The sequence below is a fragment of the Micromys minutus genome (assembly GCF_963924665.1).
Source record: "Micromys minutus genome assembly, chromosome: 13".
NCBI lineage: Eukaryota > Metazoa > Chordata > Mammalia > Rodentia > Muridae > Micromys > Micromys minutus.
Window position 1 is genome coordinate 50,987,822 of NC_137982.1, and position 19,854 is coordinate 51,007,675.

The window sequence follows — 19,854 nt, forward strand, 5'->3', positions numbered from 1 at the left end:
TATCATTTTGCTATTGTTATGAATGGTAAAATAATTATCTGATATGTAAGATATCTGATACAAGACCCCTTTAGGGGTCAAGGTCACAGGTTGAGAACCACTGCCTTAAATCATCCTTTAAAAATAATATTTAAAAACTAGAACCAAGAGGTAAAGTTAAAATCTGATTTCAGAGAAAATCCAACTAAAATGTCAAACTGTATTGACTAGACCTGGGTGTGGTGGCTCATGCCTATAATCCAGCAGTTTGGAAGTGGAGGCAGGAGGACCAGAAGCCGAAGATTAGCAGCTGTGTAGTGAGTTCAAGGTCCTCTTGTGCCACAGGAAATTCACTCTCAAAAGAAAAATCTATAGCACAATTCCGTAACAAAAATGCATTTAAAAATATAACAATCTTTAAAACTTCAAATAAAGAAGGAATTAAGTGCATTTAAAATTTTCCTCTAAAGGAGCACATTTTACAAAGAGCTTTCAGATGACAGGAGAAAACACTGGTTTAGTTTTCCAATCTGGCCAGTATGGATAATGTCAGTGACCAGTGTATATAAGGCCGGCCAACTGGAGTTGCAGACTGAGACAAGTTTTGTTCACAATTTGTAGTTGTCCCTTGCCCATGATAGCCAAAAGAAAGGGGGCTATTATGTATTCAGGCGAGAGAGAATCGGTGGAGAGAAAGAGAGAGGGGGGGGAGGGAGGGAAGGAGGGAGGGAGGGAGGGAGGGAGGGAGGGAGGGAGGGAGGGAGAGAGAGAGATGCATTCATCTTAGCTTCAGATATGCTTTAAAAGTCCTGAGACCAGGAGCAAACCATTCAGCTGTGATATCTGCCTCTCATATGCCTCGTTTCTCAACAGAGGCTCTACTAACACAGTGGACTGAAATCCTTTGTTGTCAGACAGCCATGTATACTGCAGGGCATTTAAGAGTGACCTACAAACCGAACAGTTCCTACCACTGCTCACATCTCTTCGGTCACAGTTGTCCCCTGACACTACGCACTGTCCTTGGAGGATGAGTCCTCCGGTTGAAAGAATGTAGGTCTAGGTGAAGTTTATCATTTCTAGTTCTCCAGATAACCTTTACCCGGTAGATTTTTAGCATTTTCGGGACAATAGATGTCCTCAAAAACCTGTTAAGGACCAAGGTATATCTCAATTGAGATAATGTTTGTCTAACAAACACAAAGCCCTGAGCTCAGTTCCTAGCACTAAACACTGGCATGAACTAGGAATATAGTGGTGCAGGCCAAGCAGTGAATTAGAAACTCAAACGTGGCCAGCCTGGGATTCATGTGATTTGTTTCAAAAGAAAGAGAGGAAAAAAAGGAAGAAAGGAAGGAAGGAAGGAAGGAAGGAAGGAAGGAAGGAAGGAAAGAAGGAAGGAAGGAAGGAAGAAAGAAAGAAAGAAAGAAAGAAAGAAAGAAAGAAAGAAAGAAAGAAAGAAAGAGAAAGGAATAGCTTTGGAAAAATTTCTCAATGGTTAAAACACTTCCCTCAAGCATGAAGACCAGGAGGAGCACTGTGGTAGGAAAACCACCTCCAAGAAATCTGGATCTACCTCCACGTGTGCACAAAAGCAAATAGTAGTATTATTTATTTTTAAAATTATGTGTAAGTACTATATTCTTATCCACTTATAAACACACCCCCCATGAGACGGAGGATCACACCTTTGAGCCCAAAGTAAGCCATTATAATCTCAGTAAGTTGCAGAAATTCTAGATAGCAAAGGTGGCGTTTCTGTTGACATATCTTTATGCAGTGAACTATGAATCAAACTGTTGATCTCTTTTCAAAACAGGATGAGACCTCATCGCTCAAGTTCGAAATAAAAGCCACAGCTTTTCCAGAGCCACACCCAAAAGTTATTGAACTAAATAAGGACGAGAGGGTTGCCCATGTAAGATCGTCTCTCTTGAGCGCTGCCTGGGAGCTGTATGGGAAATAGTTCCAGGGTGTTTATAAGTGGTGCCTTCGGGGGATCTGAGTCAGGAGTGAGCATGTCACCAGGCCACAGAACACTTTTAACTCTTTACCCAGAGGTAGTGTTTCCCACAGCTGATGAGCAGTGTTCAGAGAGCTCTCTGGAGACCAGATTTGGTCTCGTTGAGCATGGGATGAACAGGAGGTGCTGTAGAGAATTCACTCATTGTTTCTGCTAAGCAGTTGCCAGGGCTTGGTAGGGCTGAGACCTTCTGATCTCTGTAGAAACCTGGGAGGGTCTTCGAGGGAAATGTTAGCAGTACTGTCTCTGAGCGTGTGTTTCCTTTACTTAATTTGTGTAGGTTTTCTTGGAAGGGCTCCATCATCAAAGACCCAAACGGCACTTCACCATTGTGATTGTTACCAGCAGCTTGCTGCTTGGACTTATAGTACTTTTATTAATTTCATGTGTTATGTGGAAGGTAATTCTTTAATAATTATTTATTTCATGTGTTATATCGACATTATGCCTTTAATAGTTACAGACAGTACACTGCTCAAAATGCCTTTATTGTCTCAAAGCCAATTTTTCAATATTTACTGTTCTTTTCTTTTTCTCATTGCTATCTGAATGTCTAATACTGATCACACATTTATTTTAACTTCACTACAAGAGTCTTTTTGGAAAAATGTGGACAATGTCAAATGTCAATGTGGGGGGGTGCATATATGTCCTACGTTGTTAACGCTGCATGACCCGTGCTGATTATGGTTGAACTAAACACTGTCTTCTGATTGTTTGCAGGCTGGGTTTTTTAAGAGGCAGTACAAATCTATCCTACAAGAAGAAAACAGGAGGGACAGCTGGAGTTATGTGGATAGCAAAAGTAATGATGACTGAAGACTTCTCAAATGAGAGAATTGAAAAGCAGACTCACAGGTCAGGAAAAGAAATCCTCTTCATGAACTCTGTGATAATTTCTCTTCTTCTGTGTGCTTGTGGTTTTGTGATGTATGATGTCTTTCTTTCGTGCAGGGGAAAACTGTAAGAAAGAAAATACTCAAAGGTGGCTTTCCAGCAGTCAATGGATAAGTGGAGCAAAACACTAAAGCTCTGCACATGCCTGAGAGGTGAACTTCTGAAGCCATCTTAGAGGGACAGTAACTCCAGATTTAAGCCAGACCTACTTAAAAGGAATGATCTTTCAAGGAGATATTATTGATTAGGTGGGCTTAGCTCAGCACAATGGATGCCATGGTATGGAAAGCTATTGGTTTCCAATATACTTTCGATTTATCCTCAAACTTTGCTCATGATCTTTGAAGCCGTTGAGACTCACTCAAATAGCTGTTCCTGGATTGCCTAATGGATGAAGCAGAGAATGTGAAGATGGCTGTTGGTCACATGGCATCACCTGGCTTCGTCCCCACAGCCCTTTTACTCTGCAGATGGGAATTTTAAAATTCCGGAGAACAAAGTCTACTTGCAGCAGGATGGCGGCAGGAGAAATGGTCAGCTGTGGATTCCTCTGTGTTTGTTTGTAGAGGATAAAGGATAAAGATCTCCATCCACATCTTTCCTTTATCAAGAACACCCAGGAATAATTTGCTTTTTCAAATTCTCATTTGCCATACCAATCCTTAAGAATTTTGTCCTCACAGTGGATTATAAACATCACACTTTTGCTGATGCACAGTGATGTGACATGAACTGCAGCTCACTGTGATCGAAAATTGTGCAAAGGGAGATTTGGGAGCCAATATTTCATAAAACATTCACGGCTTCAACATCTCCTAGGATGTTGTTGCTTTTTTTGGTCTGGTTAAATAAACATAAACCAGGACTCTAAAAATTAGACATACAAACTCATAGTTGGAACTGGAAATCACTGATCAAGTCCATATGCAGTGACATCAAAATTCCCATGAGATAATGCATGCTTGATGTTGTTGAACAAGATTTTATTTTAAGATGAAATAGCTTCTACCTGGGTTTCACATAATTGGTCTGTAATTACAACCATCTTTTGTAGTATTTATTTCATATATGTAGTTTGATAAGTGTAAGTTTTCATATGAACCTGTTATGTGTAAGAAAGCAATGGCCAGATTTTGAACATGTGCAAGATAAAAGAGGCAGCCTTCAGTGTTATAAAGAAAGATCGGTTTACAGGAAGCATTTACTGCCAGCTGGCCCTTCCTCAGATTTCCTGATTCATGAGCGTGGCCTGCTCACAAGTCTGTGGCTGGAGAGCGGGGATTTGCTGGGGCTGGCGAGGGAAGTTTTGAGTGTTGAAACTTGAGCACAGAGCATCACATCTGGGTGGAGTGAAATCATATTTAATTAAATGTTTATATTTTTAAGGGATACTTTTTTGTATAAAGGTATATGTTTGTGGTTTTCTCATAAAAATTCAAGTAGTTGTTTCATGAGGATGTCAAAGTTAATAGATGAGAAATCAATATCATTTTAGACCTACCTTTTCAATAGAAGGTCTCTGAAGAAACTTCTTTTGGTTTTGTTTCAAGATTATTATTATTATTATTATTATTATTTGATTATCCTAGGGTGTAGTTTCACTCCTTCTGTTGGAGCCTTCTATCTATTCTTCTTTGCAGATAGGGCTGGATTTGTTGACAGATGTTCAGTAAATTTGGTCTTGTCCTGGAATATCTTGGTTTCTCCATCTATAGTAACTGAGAGTTTTGCAGGATATAGTAACCTGGGCTGGCATTTGTGCGCTGTGGGGTCTGTATGATGTCTATCAGGATCTTCTAGCTTTCATAGTCACTGTTGAGAAGTCTAATGTAATTCTGATTGGTCTGGTTTACATGTTCCTTATCCTTTTTCCCTTGCTGCTTTTAGTATACTTTCTTCATTTTGAACATTTAATGTGTTGACTATTATATGTCAGGAGAAGTTTCTTTTCTGGTCCAATCTATCTGGAGTCCTGTAGGCTTCTTGTATGTTCATGGTCATGTCTTTAGGTTAGGGAAGTTTTCTTCTATGATTTTGTTGAAGATACTTAGTGGGCCTTTTAGTTGGGAGTCTTTGCTCTCTTCTACACCTATTATCCTTGGATTTTTGGTCTTCTCATTGTGTCCTGGATATACTGGATGTTTTGGGTTAAGAGCTTTTTGATTTTTGCATTTTCTCTGACTCATATGTCAATGTTTTCTATATTATCTTCTGTTCCTGAGATCCTCTCTATCTCTTATATTCTACTGGTGATGCTTGTGTCTATGACTCCTAATATCTTTTCTAGGTTTTCTATCTCCAGGGTAGTCTCCTTTTGTGATTTCTTTATTGTTTCTATTTCCATTTTCAATTCCTTCACCTGTTTGGTTGTGTTCTTTAGGTGATTTTTGTGTTTTCTCTTTAAGGGCTTCTACTTGTTTACATGTGTTCTGTTGTTCTTTAAGTGAGCTAAACATGCGCTTCTTGAGGACCTCCATCGTCCTCATGAAGTATGACTTTAAGTCCATATTTTGTTTTCTGGTGTATTGGGATATTCACTTCTTGCGGTGATGGGACAACTAGTTCTGATGTTGCCAGGTCATCTTGGTTCCCATTGCTTATGTTCTTGCATTTTCCTCCTGCCATCTTGTTATCTGTGATGTTAGGTGATCTTGTTGTCTCTGACTGGAACTTCTTCCTCCTGTGTGTCTGTGGGCCCGGGGGCTCAGGAGAGAGATTGCTCCTGGGTGTTCGGCTCTCTGCGGGCAGGCAGTGAGTCATGATAGCGGTGACCTGTCTCTGTCTCTAGGCCAGAACAGACTGTTCCCTGTCAGCAGCACACTACCTGTGCCCTGAGAGTTCCGGGAGGAGGTCTCTCCCCAGATAGTCAGTAGGGAGGAAGTGGGGGCTCACCCATGGGCTCAGGACGGAGAGTCTCCTGAGGCTTTTCTGGGTGCTCAGCATCTGTGGGCAGGCCCTGAGACCTGATGACAGTGATCTGGCTCTGGGTCAGAACTCTCTGAGGAAATTTCAGTGTGGATTATTACACTGAAAACCGACACCTGCCTTTCAGGTACAAAAGAACACAGCTACCTCCTGGGCCACATTTTGCCCAGTTAGAAAGATATATTTTTATGTATATTTGTAAATAAAACTTAGAAGTTTACATAAGTAGAAATCGAGCTATTTTTATTGATGTTCTTATGGGCTGGGGTAGTAGAAAAACAGCCTAAGAGGAAAGAATTCTTTTTATTAAGTGGGTATTCATGTTTATATTACTAGCTCACTGTGAAGTCTGAAATTTCACAGAATATATGTTTTATCAGGCTACAGGAAATACTATCTTCAACTATATATATATATATATATATATATATATATATATATATATATATCTTCAACAATATATATATATATATAACACAATGTTGTTCAAATTAAGTCTAGCATACAACTTCCAAAAAGTAGAATTTTGATTTTTTAATTGATTTTATATTTTTATTTTTAAAAACCTAGTTACTATTCTAATTGTATTAAAATATGTTAATTGCATTAAATATATTCTTTAATTAAATAGATATCTTCATTAAAAAGCATTTTTATATATTGCATGCCAGATTCCTTCATAGTAAATTTCTGCTTTACACAGTTCTTTTTATATGCAATTACGTGCGACTTTGGGATCATTCATTTCCTCCAGGCTTCCCCCATAGAGTTTGATCAGTCTTGGGTGCAGCCTATAGGGAGTAACACAGACTTGATTATTTCATTTCTCTGCTACAGTGATGTTTCACACACCTCACAGTATGGCACCTAAAGCACACATACACATTAATGTACACTCCTGGCAGAACCACAAGTCTGTGACCATTCCAGAGCATTTTTAACCACTGATCCTGCCTAGTGAATGTTCTCTAGTGCCTCTGTCATTTATGAACACCCCACCTAGCAGAGGCCCCTGTCCCTCCCTCAGCCCACTTTAGCCCACTAAGACATTAAGCTTGCTAAGATTGAGTATGTAAGTTTCTACAACTTCATACCCACCGCTCACTTTTGTTAACACATATGTACAGTATGTTGAATGCTTTGTAAAGATTTGGCAGCAAACCCCATTACTTTGCATGCTAACTTGAATAACAACTTGAATAAAAATGGATTTGATAAAAAAAAAAAAACTGTTAAACAGAGTATAACATGATATTAGAGCCCAGTTAGGCAGTGGTGGTGAATTGGGAGGAGGGCTAGAGTGTAGCCCTACATTCACAGACCACATAAAGCTCAAGAAGACAGAAGTCCAAAGTGCAGAAGCTTCAGCCCTTTTTAGAAGGAAGAACAAAAACATTCACAGGAGGAAATATGGAGACAAAGTTTGAAGCAGAGAATGAAGCAAAGGCCATCCAGAGACTGCCCCACCTGGAGATTCAGCCCATATACAGCCAGCAAACCCAAACAATATTGCTGATGCCAAGAAGTGTGTGCTGACAGGAGCTGATATAGCTGTCTTCTGAGAGGATCTGCCAGATCATGACAAATACAGAGGTGAATGCTCAACCACTGAACTGAGAAATGGGTCCCCATTGGAGGAGTTAGAGAAAGAATTGAAGAAGCTGAAGGACTTTGTAACTCCAAAAACACTATCCAAAGATTACAGATGCACAAACCCATGGCTCCAGCTGCATATGTAGCAGAGGTTAGCCTTGTTGAGCATCAATAGGAGGAAAAGCTCTTGGTCCTGTGAAGGTTTAATGTTCGAGTATAAGGGAATGTCAGGGCGGGAAGGTGGGAGGATTGGGGGCACCCTCACAGGGGTAGAAGGGATGGGATGGGGGGTTGTGGAGGTTCCCCCGGGAAAGGGGATAACATTTGAAATGTAAGTAAAATATATCAAATAAAAAGAAAGTCTCCAAAGACAAATGATGTAAATTGTAAACACGTCTGTATAGATTATGCAAAAGAATGATTTGCAATGCCAGCATAAATGCTCATGTTTGTATTTATTAAAAACTGCACACGTGTCTTTCTAAAATTTGCCAACCTTTTGGCTTTTAATCTTCTGCCTGGGCTTAGGAAGCAGAATCCCATATTATATTATTAGTGTTACATCTGGTATTCCACACAAGGAGTCACAAAATAGTTGTGCTTACCTAATGTGAACCTCTGAGGCAGCGTTCATTAGGTCACCATCCACATTCCAGGGAAACCCATTTTCTGAAACAGTTGCGTGGTTTCCACCCTCCTCCTGCGGGCTATTAGTCTTTGGATGGATTTTTACTTCCTCAATGGTATAAGTCTCCACAAAGGGAAAACTGAACTAAATACAACAAATGCAAAAAAAAAAAAAAAAATCAATGCTTCATGGTGACCCTGTTATAATTAAGTTTCGTCATCATACTGACATTTTCTTAGCTCTGAAACTCTAACCAGATAGCCCCAGGTTTTCTGAGAAAGGAACCATTTTTCATGCCCATTCATCTCTACTGTATGACAGTTTGTACCTGAGAAGCATTTCCCACAACAACGACGTCATAATTTCCAGTTAAAGACAGACTTTAGTTGATCCCACTGACTTCATGACAAACTTAGTAAACTGATGGGAAAAAAAAACTCAATTACAAGTGTCACACTTGGAGTTCAATGCAGAAAAACTTAAATCTAAACTTATAAAATTGTGATGAAAAGTACTTAAGAGAAAGGAGAGGCAGTCAAACATGGTTTTCCCAGATGTTAACCCGCCGTTTTAACAAATACATGGACACTAGGTACAAGATAGTTATTAGCCATTCTTGAATGTTACCGGGTAATGTTCAAGTTGTTCTTTTTCTTTTTCTGCCAAATGAAATTACCCAGGCAGAGGAACAGCAATGAATCCTCAATATCCTTTATATCTATAAAGACCCTTCTTTCAAATAGGGTAACAAGGGTTAGGACTGAATATCTGGGGTGGGGAATAGACAGAATTTTAGCTCATGTCAGCCAGTTCTTGGAAACTGGTGTAAAAACATAAGTTATGAAATGAGTGATTGTGTAGCAACTTTTCTTAAATACGAAGCAGGTACTGAAAGCTTTATACGCAGCGTGGAAACTCTAACATAGTTACAAAACACCTGGGTTTCATGGAGACCCAGGCTGGTAAGAGTTGCTGAGAGCTGGGGTGAGCATCGACTCTATGTTGTAACTCAGTTTATTATATAATTTACTTTCCTGGACATTTGTGCTTCACTGGGGTTTATATACAGAAGGGGGAGGGGAGACTATGTTGACTAAAGAATAATCCCAAATCCATTATTTTAAAATCTGAAATGATCAATGATCACTAAGTGTCTTTACAATAAAATTATTCGGCTGTCTTAATTACTTCAAAGAACTCAATTACAAAAAGCTTGAACATATATTGTCTGCCCTGCCCAAGAATTCCTACACTGAAGCCCTAATCTTGAGTGATTCAGAATTTAACTGCTTTTGAAGATAAGGCTTCTAAAGATGTAATTACGTTAAACACGTATCTGTGTGGCAGAGCCTAATCCAACATGGCTTGTTTCCTTGGGGGTGGTAGAAGTTCGAAAGCGTTGAAAAATACCAGGGATTCACATGTCCCAAGGGAAGGCCACATGAAAATACAGTTAGAGGACAGCCACATTCCAAAGGGACAGTGGCCTCATGAGATCGTGAACTGGCTGATACTTTCCACGAGTCCTATCACTGGAAGTGAGGGAATGGCTTGCTAAGGACCATGGAGCCCATGTTAAGGAAATGGAAATCTTCCCTTGGTAAAGAATTAAACACAGGAGAGATCAGGTATGTTAGGAAAATTCCTCCAGGAGGACCTGAAGACACATAAGAGGACATTATAGTGAGTACGATTTGATTAAAAAAAAAGGGAGAGATATAAAAATGGGAACCAACAGAGAGGCAGTTGGTGTGGTGTGGCAAGTTAGTGAGGAGGTGAGTTTCAGAAAAATCTGCAGAATGAGGGAAATGCTGCTATCTGAAGGAAGGGGAAACGTCAGGGTTAGCTCTGGATTCCTCAGACTGGGAGAGAGCTGGCTGGTTCACAAACCCAGCCCAAGGGAAGGACGGTGGCCCTGCAGATCAGGTGTGTGCTTAGAAGGCAAGCGACTGAAATAATGGGAACAAAGGGACCACACAGAAGAGAGGATCCTCTGAAGATGGGAGAGCGCATGTAAAACTTGCCAAAGGTGGCCATGGAGAATGAGAAATTGGGGGGGGGGGGAGCTACCAAGAGGGTGCAGTTAAAAGGGCCCCAAAGGGTACTTTTATCCTCTGTTTTACTGAGTTAGAAGTCACTGTAAAAACAGTGAGGTTATCTTCAGTCTGTTCTGCAGCTGACACTCCAGCAAGAAAAAACACAGCTCAGAGAATGAAATGCAAAAACAATTTGGAATGTGTATCCTTCCCACAGACCGAGGCGGCTTTGGATTCACTGCACAACCGAGAATCCTACTGTAACTGAGATACATGTAGATTTTCTTATATGGTGAAGTCCTTTTTAAAATGCATTACATATAATTCATATGCCCACATTGTTTATTATTTACAGAGTTGATTCTATGAATTACAGATAATTATAAATTCCAGATTATTGTAGTTCCTCGTTGCAATGTGAAAATATGAGACAAACATGGGGGACCTAGGGCCTGGAGAGCTGGCTCAGCTGTTGAGAGTTCTTACTGCCCATCCAGGGGACCCAAGTTTCATGTTTCATTCCCAGTACAAATGTGAAGTAGCTCACAGCCACCAGTGTCTCTAGCTTATGAAAACCCAACTTCTTGACGCTTCTACCAGACACACAGACACACAAAGAGACTCTGTCTGTCAATCTGTCAGTCTCTCTCTCTCTCTCTCTCTCTCTCTCTCTCTCTCTCTCTCTCTCTTTCTGTGTGTGTGTGTGTGTGTGTATGTGTGTGTTTCCCTCCCCCCTCCCCCTGCTGTCTGTCTGTCTCTGTCTCTGTCTCTGTTTCCCTACCCCTTTTCAAGAGGTATGGGTATAATCAACTGTCAGCCTGTGATGGTTGCCGGGATTTACTTCCTCCTCCCATTTTTCTGCCCCTGACTAAGTCTGAGCACCATTCATGTCCTTCAGTGGGAGAATGAATACAGAAAATGTGGTACATTTACACATTGGAACATTACTCAGCTATTAAACATAGCAACTTCACAAATTTTGTAGACAAATGGAGGGAACTAGAAAATATCATCCTAAGTGAGGTAACCCAGACCCACAAGGACATACATGGTATACACTCACTGATAAGTGGATATTATTTATAAAGCTCAGTATACCCATGATACAACTCACAGAGTATAGAAAGCTTAGCAAGAAGGAAGGCCAAAAGATGTGTCCTTCAAACCCATTTAGAAGGGGGAACAAAATGATTACAGGAGGCAGAGGAAGGGAAGGACCTAGATGGGAGGGGGAGGGAGAAAGAGGGACAGAACCAGGTATGGGAAGAGACCTGAGAGAAGTCCATAGGGCCAGGAGGATGAATAGAAATAAGTAGCAATGGAGGTGGGGACTTGGAGATCCTCTACAAGGTCCCAGATGCCAGGGATGCTAGAGGCTTCCAGGACCCAGTGGGGATGACCTTAGCCAAAATACCCAATAGCAGGAAGATAGAACCTGAAGAGACCACCTCTCATAGAAAGACATAGCACCGAGTAGAGGGATGGGGCCACCCACCCATCTCAAAAATTTTAACCCAGAATTTTCCCTGTCTAAAGAAAATGCAGAGACAAAAATGGAGCAGAGGATGAAGGAAAGACATCTATAGACCACCCCATTGTGCGATCCATTCCATCTACAGACAATAAACTCTGACATTGTTGCTGATGTCCAGGTGCTTGCAGCCTGGTCTGGTTGTCCTTGAGAGGCTCTCTCCCAGCACCTGACTAAGAGAAATGTAGATATAGCCAACTATTGGACTGAGCCTGGGGACCCCAGTGGAAGAGTTAGAGGAAGGGCTGAAAGAGTTGAAGGGGACTGCAACCCCATAGGAAGAACAACAGTACCGATTAACCATGCCCCTCAGAGTTCCCAGGGACTAAACTACCAACCAAAGAGTGCACGAGTCAGTCCATGGCTCCAGCTACATATGTAGCAGAGGATGGCCCTATCTGGTATCAATGGGAGGGGAGGCGCTTTGTCCTGTGGAGACGTGATGTCCCAGAGGAGGTTGTTAGAGAGGTAAGGTGGGAGTGGGTGGGAGGGTGGGGGACACCCTCTTAGAGGCAAAGTTGAGGTGGAGGGGTTTGTGGAAGGAAGACAGGGAAAGGGGCAACCCTTTGAAATGTAAACAAATAAAATGATCTTTTAAAAAGAAGATTGTGTCTAACTACAGGGATTTACAGCCACATCTCTACTTGACAACTAACAGGAGTTTGTGCCCGAGAGCGCAGCTCATCACTTTTCTTTCTGAGTCGAACCACATATGTAGAAATATTTCTACTTATATGTATGTTTTAAATAACAATAACTTCTATACAGTGGGTATTTTAAGCACAAAGCTGCAAATCTTTTGAAACTCATGACTATGAAGCAGGTTGTAATCAAATGTCAGGAAAATCTAACTATCATACATTTAGAATCTGCTGTTATAAAATCAAGAAAGCTAAACTCTCAGATTTCACCACTTCCCATACTAAAGAACAGTGTGTGTGTGTGTGTGTGTGTGTGTGTGTGTGTGTGTATAATTGTACACTTATCTTCCTTCACTTTTCAGTGTAATACTAGAACTTGGGTTTTTCTTTACACAGGGGGAAAATGATTTAACCCGTATCTCAAAAGAATCAAATGTAAGTTAATTCTGGCGTGCTGACAGACACATTTCAATTTTTGAAATAAAGGCTGGGGAAAAAGATGATTAACAGACAGAAGAAGATGAAGGTTTCTCACAAGACTGCTCTTGACATCAGTCTCTGAAGCATCTTTCTCTCCATAATCAATAGCCTTGCAAAGAAGTAACAGAAACATCCAAACCTGATGCTTGACGCTGGAGTATCTTTTCAGGTGTCTTACAAATTCTTCTCGAGTGGTGTTATGTACAACCACAAGGGACATGCTTCCGTTATCTAATCTGAAATTAAACATTTGTATTTGACACTGAGGACTTTAACAGGCTGTTTCAGAAACTACCCCATATCATTTTGTCTGACAGACATGGTGCTCTCTAGAGGATACTGACCAATATCCAAAAATCACCATGTTGAATTGACCTAAAAATTTTAAATCACATTTTGCAGTACTCTCATCAAAATGAAAAAGCCTTTCAAATTAGTTTTATTAATCCCCCACGGTTTCTTCTCACTGAAACCTCACTGCAGGGTTCTTTGAAAACCAAACCTTTATGCACCACAATCATATCAAAAAGTAATATTAAATTTACTTCAATTATTTAAGAATTCAAAACACGAGGCTATAGATCTTACTATTTAAGAATTTATTCTGACACAGTGAACGTTTGCAAATGGCATGAGATAACCTGTTGCTATTTTTTTTTTTTTTCTAAAATCCGAACTGTGGTTAAAGTGTTTGTTTAAAGGGCAGAAGAGGAACGGAACTCAGATCCACTAAAAGAGAAATACATGCCTATACCTACTGACCCATCTTTCCAGCCTTCATATAATGTTTGTATAAAATTGGAGTACAGAGATATTCCAAGAAATATCAACAGTTACTATAATATTCTCAACAAGTAGTGAAATGAAAGCAAACCGAAGGAGGCACAGCCCAAAGCTATGACAATGACACCCAAAGAACACTTTAGTCAGGGTTAGTAAACTGCAAGTGATCACAGGACAGTTTTTCTCTAGTTCAATAGTTGTTTACAATCCATTGTGTGGACAAATCCTTAAGGAAGATTTAATATTGTACAAAGGAAAACTACTTTTCTAATCTACAATTCTTCTTTTAAAAATGATATTTTTATTAATTCTTTGAGGAGATCTTATAATGTTTCGACTGTATTTTTTACACACATACTTCTTTTCCTAATTTCTCCAATATCTACTCCTTACATTTTCACCCACTCCTACTTTTGTGTTTTCTTTTACCTCTAAATAATCTACCGAGTCTACTTGTATTACTCATGAACTTGGGACCATCCTCATTCAAATACAAACTACCAGTGGTCACATCCTTAAAGAAAACTGACTCTTCCTCCCCTCAGAAGCCATCATAGTTAATAGCTCCTCAGCTATGGGTTGGGACCAATGGGCCCGTCCCCACACCATGCTGAAATGTCAACTGTCTGGATCTTAAATACATCTTATTCAGACAACAACAACTACTGTTGAGTCATGAGTGACACGGTGCTGTTGTGTCCAGAAGGTACTGTTCCACTGCAGCTCCTCTCTGACCTCTGGTTCTTACCGTCTTTCCACTTCTTCCATCCTGGTCCTTGACTCTTGGCAGGCATCAAGGATGGAGATGGATGCCCGATTTGTAGCTGGTCACTCTAGTCACTGACATTTATTCTCTGAACTTTCATCAGAGAATGTATCTTTAACAAGTTTCTAGCTTGCGAAAGTATTGCCAAAGGGGGAAAAGTGTTTATTAAAAAGTAAGCTTTAGTACTCATCACAATACTCACCTGGTGTCAGGGGCGAAGCCTCTGGGTGCCACTGAACATAGACAGGGGATTGCCATGATGCTGATGTTTAAGAACTGCCCTTGGATGGTTTTCCAGTGACCACCACAGTCTACAGAAAATAGAAGTAGCTGGTTATGTTCTTTTCCCAGTCACAATGGCAAGATATGGTTTCCAGTAGATTCTTTCTGACTCACCAGAGTCTGGAGATCTCTGTGCTTTTCTAGAAGTAAAATGACAGAGACAAAAACATGTCACACGTGTGCAAAGCTAACATCTACTAAACACGAGGAGACTAGAGAACTCATAACTGCATGTGCAGGAAGTTCCTTAAAACAATATTAAGATATATGTGTATCACAAGGAGCCCTTTTAATTTCTGAATAGCTGGAACATTCTTTAATGTTGCTCTAATATTGAAATTCCATGCTTCTCTGAGAATTCTTATAAGGATCAAGACAGTGGGGTTTGAGGCCGGCAGTCTGGGGCATGGTTACTTCTGAAGGCAGAGCGTCAACTTCACCTTTACTAGAAATGGTAAGAATCTCTGGTTCTACACTTGTATGTACATTGGTTATGCCAAAGTAGTTTATTCTTTAAAGAGAAGCAAAGGGGTTCAGTAGTTAAGACTATGGCAGCCACAATAGAGAACTCACATTTATTCCCAGTACCACTCAGTGGCTCAAATATCTGTTAACTCCAGTTCTAGGGAATCTGGTACTCTCTTCTGGTCTCAGTGGGCACCAGGCATGTATGGTATACAGGCATGTCACTCATATGTATTTTACTACAAATAAAGATAAGCAAAGATATCAACAATACACAGAGCCTTTATTTACCTTTCTTGTTCATTCTGAGAACAACCTGCTAGTAAAAATGATATTTTGCAATCCTCTGGCCTAAAAAAATAAAATAAAATTTATTATTAATGGTCATTGGTGTTGGGATATAGAATTTTGCCTTAAGGAATACACTTACTTAAGTTTGGCCAGTGCTTTGATTACAGCAAAGTCTCTCCGCTGACTAGGAGACATCCATCGGTATTTCTCTGCAAGAGCCAACGTCCTTCCACCAAAGCCAAACATGGCCGAGAACCCAAAGCGAAGAAGCTTGCCAGCAGAGCTGAAGGTACAGACATCCACTGACTGAATGTGACCTGGGTCAGTGTATGCGGCCCATCAGAGAGTGGCGGAGGCAGCAAACATCAGAGAGAATGCTTATCTACCTAATTCTGCAAGGTACCCTCCATGATAGCTGCTAACCTAGCTTCATCTTTACCTGTCTTTACCATAGCAACTGTAAATGCCACTTATAACTTCTTTAGGTGATGAGCAAAGAAACTCAAAGTAGTAAATCTCATAGCCTATGTCAATTTCACATAAAATATTATTATTCATATAAAATAATATTATTAGGGTTCTGATGCTTAGGTTGATGTACCAGGGAAACCGAGTTGATATTAGTTTTTCATTGCATTCATCTGAACATTCATGCCATCACATGGGATGATTTATGACCCATGGATGTGTGTGCCCTGGCAGTTTACCTCCGAAGTTTTGGTGCAATCAAACAATAGTGTAGATTACATATGCAAATAGTATGCATGGACTTTTTCCATCATGGATAAAAACTTTCCTATTCCTCCTGGATGTCTCTAAAAGAATCCTTACCCAGTATAATATGCAGGGTTGCAGTCACCACGTGAGGGGTTCCACAGAGAGAATGTGCCAATACGTTAGTGGATCCTGCCAAAACAATTTAAAAACACGCGTGTGTTTTAAAATTACCATGTGCCCTTACTGCCCCTACCCAGTACCCTGCACCGTTCAGATGAAAATTAAGGGAAGTTTATGACAGAAAAGTTGTTAATGCATTAGACACGTAGCTTTCTAGTCACAGCACAGATGCTTGTCACATGTTTGCAGGATTGTCTGTTAAACGCCTAAGCGATTTAAACGTTAGAAAATACCACAAAATGTTAGAAAGTTGGACTGGGTATATCAGCCCAGTAGTGCAGTGTTTGCTAGCGTGTGTGAGGCCCGTGTTCTCTCTCTGGAACCGCGAGTTAGAGAATAGTTTATTGACTCATAACTATTTTGATCATATACTAGAGTTGGAATGATACAGAGATGATAAGCTTGACCCTAAAAAACAATGCCATGCAAATTCATGGCCCATTCCACATTCTTACCAAAGCCATTCTACAAAGTCCTCTGCCATAACAAGATAAGGACACAGCAACAGTAAAGAAAATACCGACCCATTCCCCTGAAGAATGGGAATAAAAATTCTCTGCAGAAATCAGCAAAAGGGATAACATAACATGTTATGAAGATCACATACTGTCAACAAATGTATTGTATTCCAAGAGCATAAGACTTGCGCAGCACAGCAAACCAATAAGATAGTTGCGTTAACTGCACCCGAAGACAGGAATCACATAATTGTATGACCAAAAAAGTCAAAATTGCTACAGGAAGATACAGGAAAATTTAAGAGATAGGGATATGCAAGGAATTTTTTTTCTGAAAATGATTCTAACAGCACAAGAAATAGCCTAAAAACTTATAGATGGATTACATGCAATTAAGGCTTCTGTGCCACAGAGGACTCAACCATCAGGATGAAAAAAAAATATCTACAGAGTCAGAGAAATTCTCCTGACCCCTACACATCGGAAAGGGAATTAATATCTACACTATATAAAGAGTTGGAAAAATTAAACACAAAGCCCACATCATTTACTTAGTGTTAGACTGAATAGACAGTTTTTAAAGGAAAAAAGAATGCGGATGTCCAATAGCTACTTGGAGGTGTGCATTGTCCTTAGACTCAGAGAAATGCAAATTAAGCCATTTTGGATCCTATCTCATGGCTATCATTAAGAAGACAAATGACAAGCAAAGTTGCCTCATATGTAGAGAAAGAGAAACCCCTATTTACTGTAATGTATGCTGGGGGAGACACTTTGGAAATAAACATGGAAGATTTCCAACAAACCTGAAATAGTCCAAGGACTGTGAGACAAATACCACAGTGCTACCTGCAGATCCGTGCTGACAGTAGCACTGGTCACAGTAACGGAAGTAATAAATCAACCTATATATAGCCTCAACAGATAAATGGGTAAAGAAAATGTGGTGTGCATATACATTGGAGGTTATTTAGGCACTAGAATGAACACTCACCCATGAGTAGGCGCAGGCGCGTTCATGCGCGCGCACACGCGCGCACACACACACACACACACACACACACACACACACAACACACAGCCTGAGAGCAGAAAGCTGAGGGTAGTATTGTGACTAGCAGGGTGAGAGCACATAGGAGAGTAAGGAAAGCAGTGTGTCAAAGACACATCTTCACGTCCCTGCTCACACATCAATCTTCAGACCAGCGAAGATTTAGGATCAGCTTCAGGACCCACTAGATGAATGCATAAAGAAAGATACACCATATATTTATAATAGAACGCAACCTTTAAAATGGTGACAACCCGGAGATTTGTGACAATATGGACAAACTCGTAGGGTAGTATGTCTGGAAAGATAAGTAAGCTCAGGAGTTCTACCGTAAAATGCAGTGACTACAGTTAATATATAATGTGCTTGAGAACACATTTTCTCACATGTACAAATGATAGATATGTTGGGGAGGGCACATGATAATGGATTCAACTCATTCGCTCTACAACGTCCACATATTCCAAACATGTTGTACATGTAACTATGAGCCAATCTTAGTCAATTTAAAAATAAGCAAGGAAAAGCCATCAACTGATAGAAATAAATTAACTTTAAGAAAGATTTTTAGGTCCCACTCTAGCTATTATGAATCAGCCTGTAATTTTTAAGATGCCCAAGTGAATTTTACGGAGGCATAGTCTATGAATAAGCAGTAGTAACATCATAGCCTCCTTCCCAGGTTTTACCTCCAACCGATTGAATGGAGAGGGTGGGGGTGGGGCACACAGATTGAACCTTGGTATGTTTCAACAAATGCTAAGTGTGACTGTTTTGAGCTCTTGGTCTGCAAACAAGTACCCTAGAATCCTTTGCTCTATCTTTGACTAGAACTCTCAATGATCGTTTGGACCTTTACCGCCTGTGTGTGTATAGGCCACAGGATGCCTGATGCCTCTGGAATTATCCAGAAGGAACACAACCCCATTTCCCCCCTTGTTGCATCAGATTTACAATAACGGTTTCGAAAGGACATGCAACTAGAGAGGGGCCTTCAGGATTATTGATCACAGTTTCCCATGACATCATTTCCTCCATTCCTGGGATAATTAGAAGAAGACTAGAAAAGCATTCCTCTAGAAAAGTTTCTAGATGCACAGCATAATGCTGTTATGCCAGACTGATGTCCAGATTGGTTGCACCAGCTTATAATCCCGCCAACAGTGGACTAGTGTTCCTCTTTCTCCCCATCCTCACCAGCATCTGTTGTCACCTGAGGTTTTGATCTTAGCCTTCTGACTGGTGTGAGGTGGAATCTTAGGGTTATTTTGATTTGCATTTCCCTGATGACTAAGGATGCTAAACATTTCTTTCCGTGCTTCTCAGCACATAAATAGCAGGAATAAACATTTTAATTTGCAGAAATAGTTATTTTTTAAGCACTAAGAGTAACTTTGCCTGTCTGCCCCTTCCCCACACATGCTGACATGGGCTAAAAACAAAGAGCTGGGGTGATGTGGGGGTGAGGGTGCAGCATAAAAGAAAACCTAGAACCCTGTCTGATGGAGTACAGGGCAACACTCATACTCCAATAGAGGCAGCAAATGAATGAATGAATGAATGAATGAATGAGTAAATAAATAAATAAATGAATGAAAAAATTGCCCTTGGAAGTGCAAGCACTTCTGCAGAGCAATTAACTTAATTAACCAGACAGCATGAATATTCATAAGGCTGTTAATGTCTCCCACATCCAAGCAGATAAATGTGATGTAATGACTTCCTAGCCAAGCATATCTAAAATTCTCACGAAAGCAGCACCTCCACATCAGTTCTTTGCCTTAAATGTCGCAGAAATTAATGGTCCCTCGGCAATATTTTATTCTCCTCAAATTAATTGGAAAGCATGAAATTTATTTATGCAAACTCTATAGGAATATATGGTTCGGAGCCATCAGTGTGTAGATTAAGTCTTGTTTTACAACAACGGGATTGCTTTTCTTTTTCTTCCTTCCTTCCTTCCTTTTTTTTTTTTTTTAAATGTCCTCTCAGGCTTTCCTTGCTCACTCCCCAACCCCCTTCCCTTCTAATCAGACTCTGTTTGTATAGTTCCTTAGCACCAGTTGCCATAGCAACAAACACAGTTCCTAATGGCCAGCAGTTCAAATACAGGCTTTCCTACATCTGA

General features: G+C 40.3%; 2 protein-coding genes across 2 annotated transcripts in view; one reads left to right on the forward strand and one right to left on the reverse strand.

Annotated features, from left to right (window-relative positions):
* ITGA4 (integrin subunit alpha 4) overlaps positions 1-6,222 on the forward strand; it is a gene marked incomplete at its 5' end in the record, with an annotated part of 72,506 nt that extends 66,284 nt beyond the window's left edge. The window contains 4 exons of the mRNA XM_080928197.1: positions 1,799-1,897; positions 2,283-2,402; positions 2,726-2,860; positions 2,957-6,222. Coding sequence (XP_080784323.1) covers positions 1,799-1,897; positions 2,283-2,402; positions 2,726-2,821 — 315 coding nt within the window. The 3' untranslated portion in view covers positions 2,822-2,860; positions 2,957-6,222. The remainder of the gene's footprint in view (positions 1-1,798; positions 1,898-2,282; positions 2,403-2,725; positions 2,861-2,956) is intronic.
* Positions 6,223-6,442: 220 nt separating this feature from the next.
* The window catches only part of CERKL (CERK like autophagy regulator), a gene marked incomplete at its 5' end in the record, with an annotated part of 89,787 nt that continues 76,375 nt past the window's right edge, over positions 6,443-19,854 (reverse strand). Inside the window, 8 exons of the mRNA XM_080927345.1 lie at positions 6,443-6,615; positions 8,023-8,189; positions 12,873-12,969; positions 14,485-14,593; positions 14,679-14,704; positions 15,321-15,380; positions 15,460-15,637; positions 16,152-16,226. Coding sequence (XP_080783471.1) covers positions 6,534-6,615; positions 8,023-8,189; positions 12,873-12,969; positions 14,485-14,593; positions 14,679-14,704; positions 15,321-15,380; positions 15,460-15,637; positions 16,152-16,226 — 794 coding nt within the window. The 3' untranslated portion in view covers positions 6,443-6,533. The remainder of the gene's footprint in view (positions 6,616-8,022; positions 8,190-12,872; positions 12,970-14,484; positions 14,594-14,678; positions 14,705-15,320; positions 15,381-15,459; positions 15,638-16,151; positions 16,227-19,854) is intronic.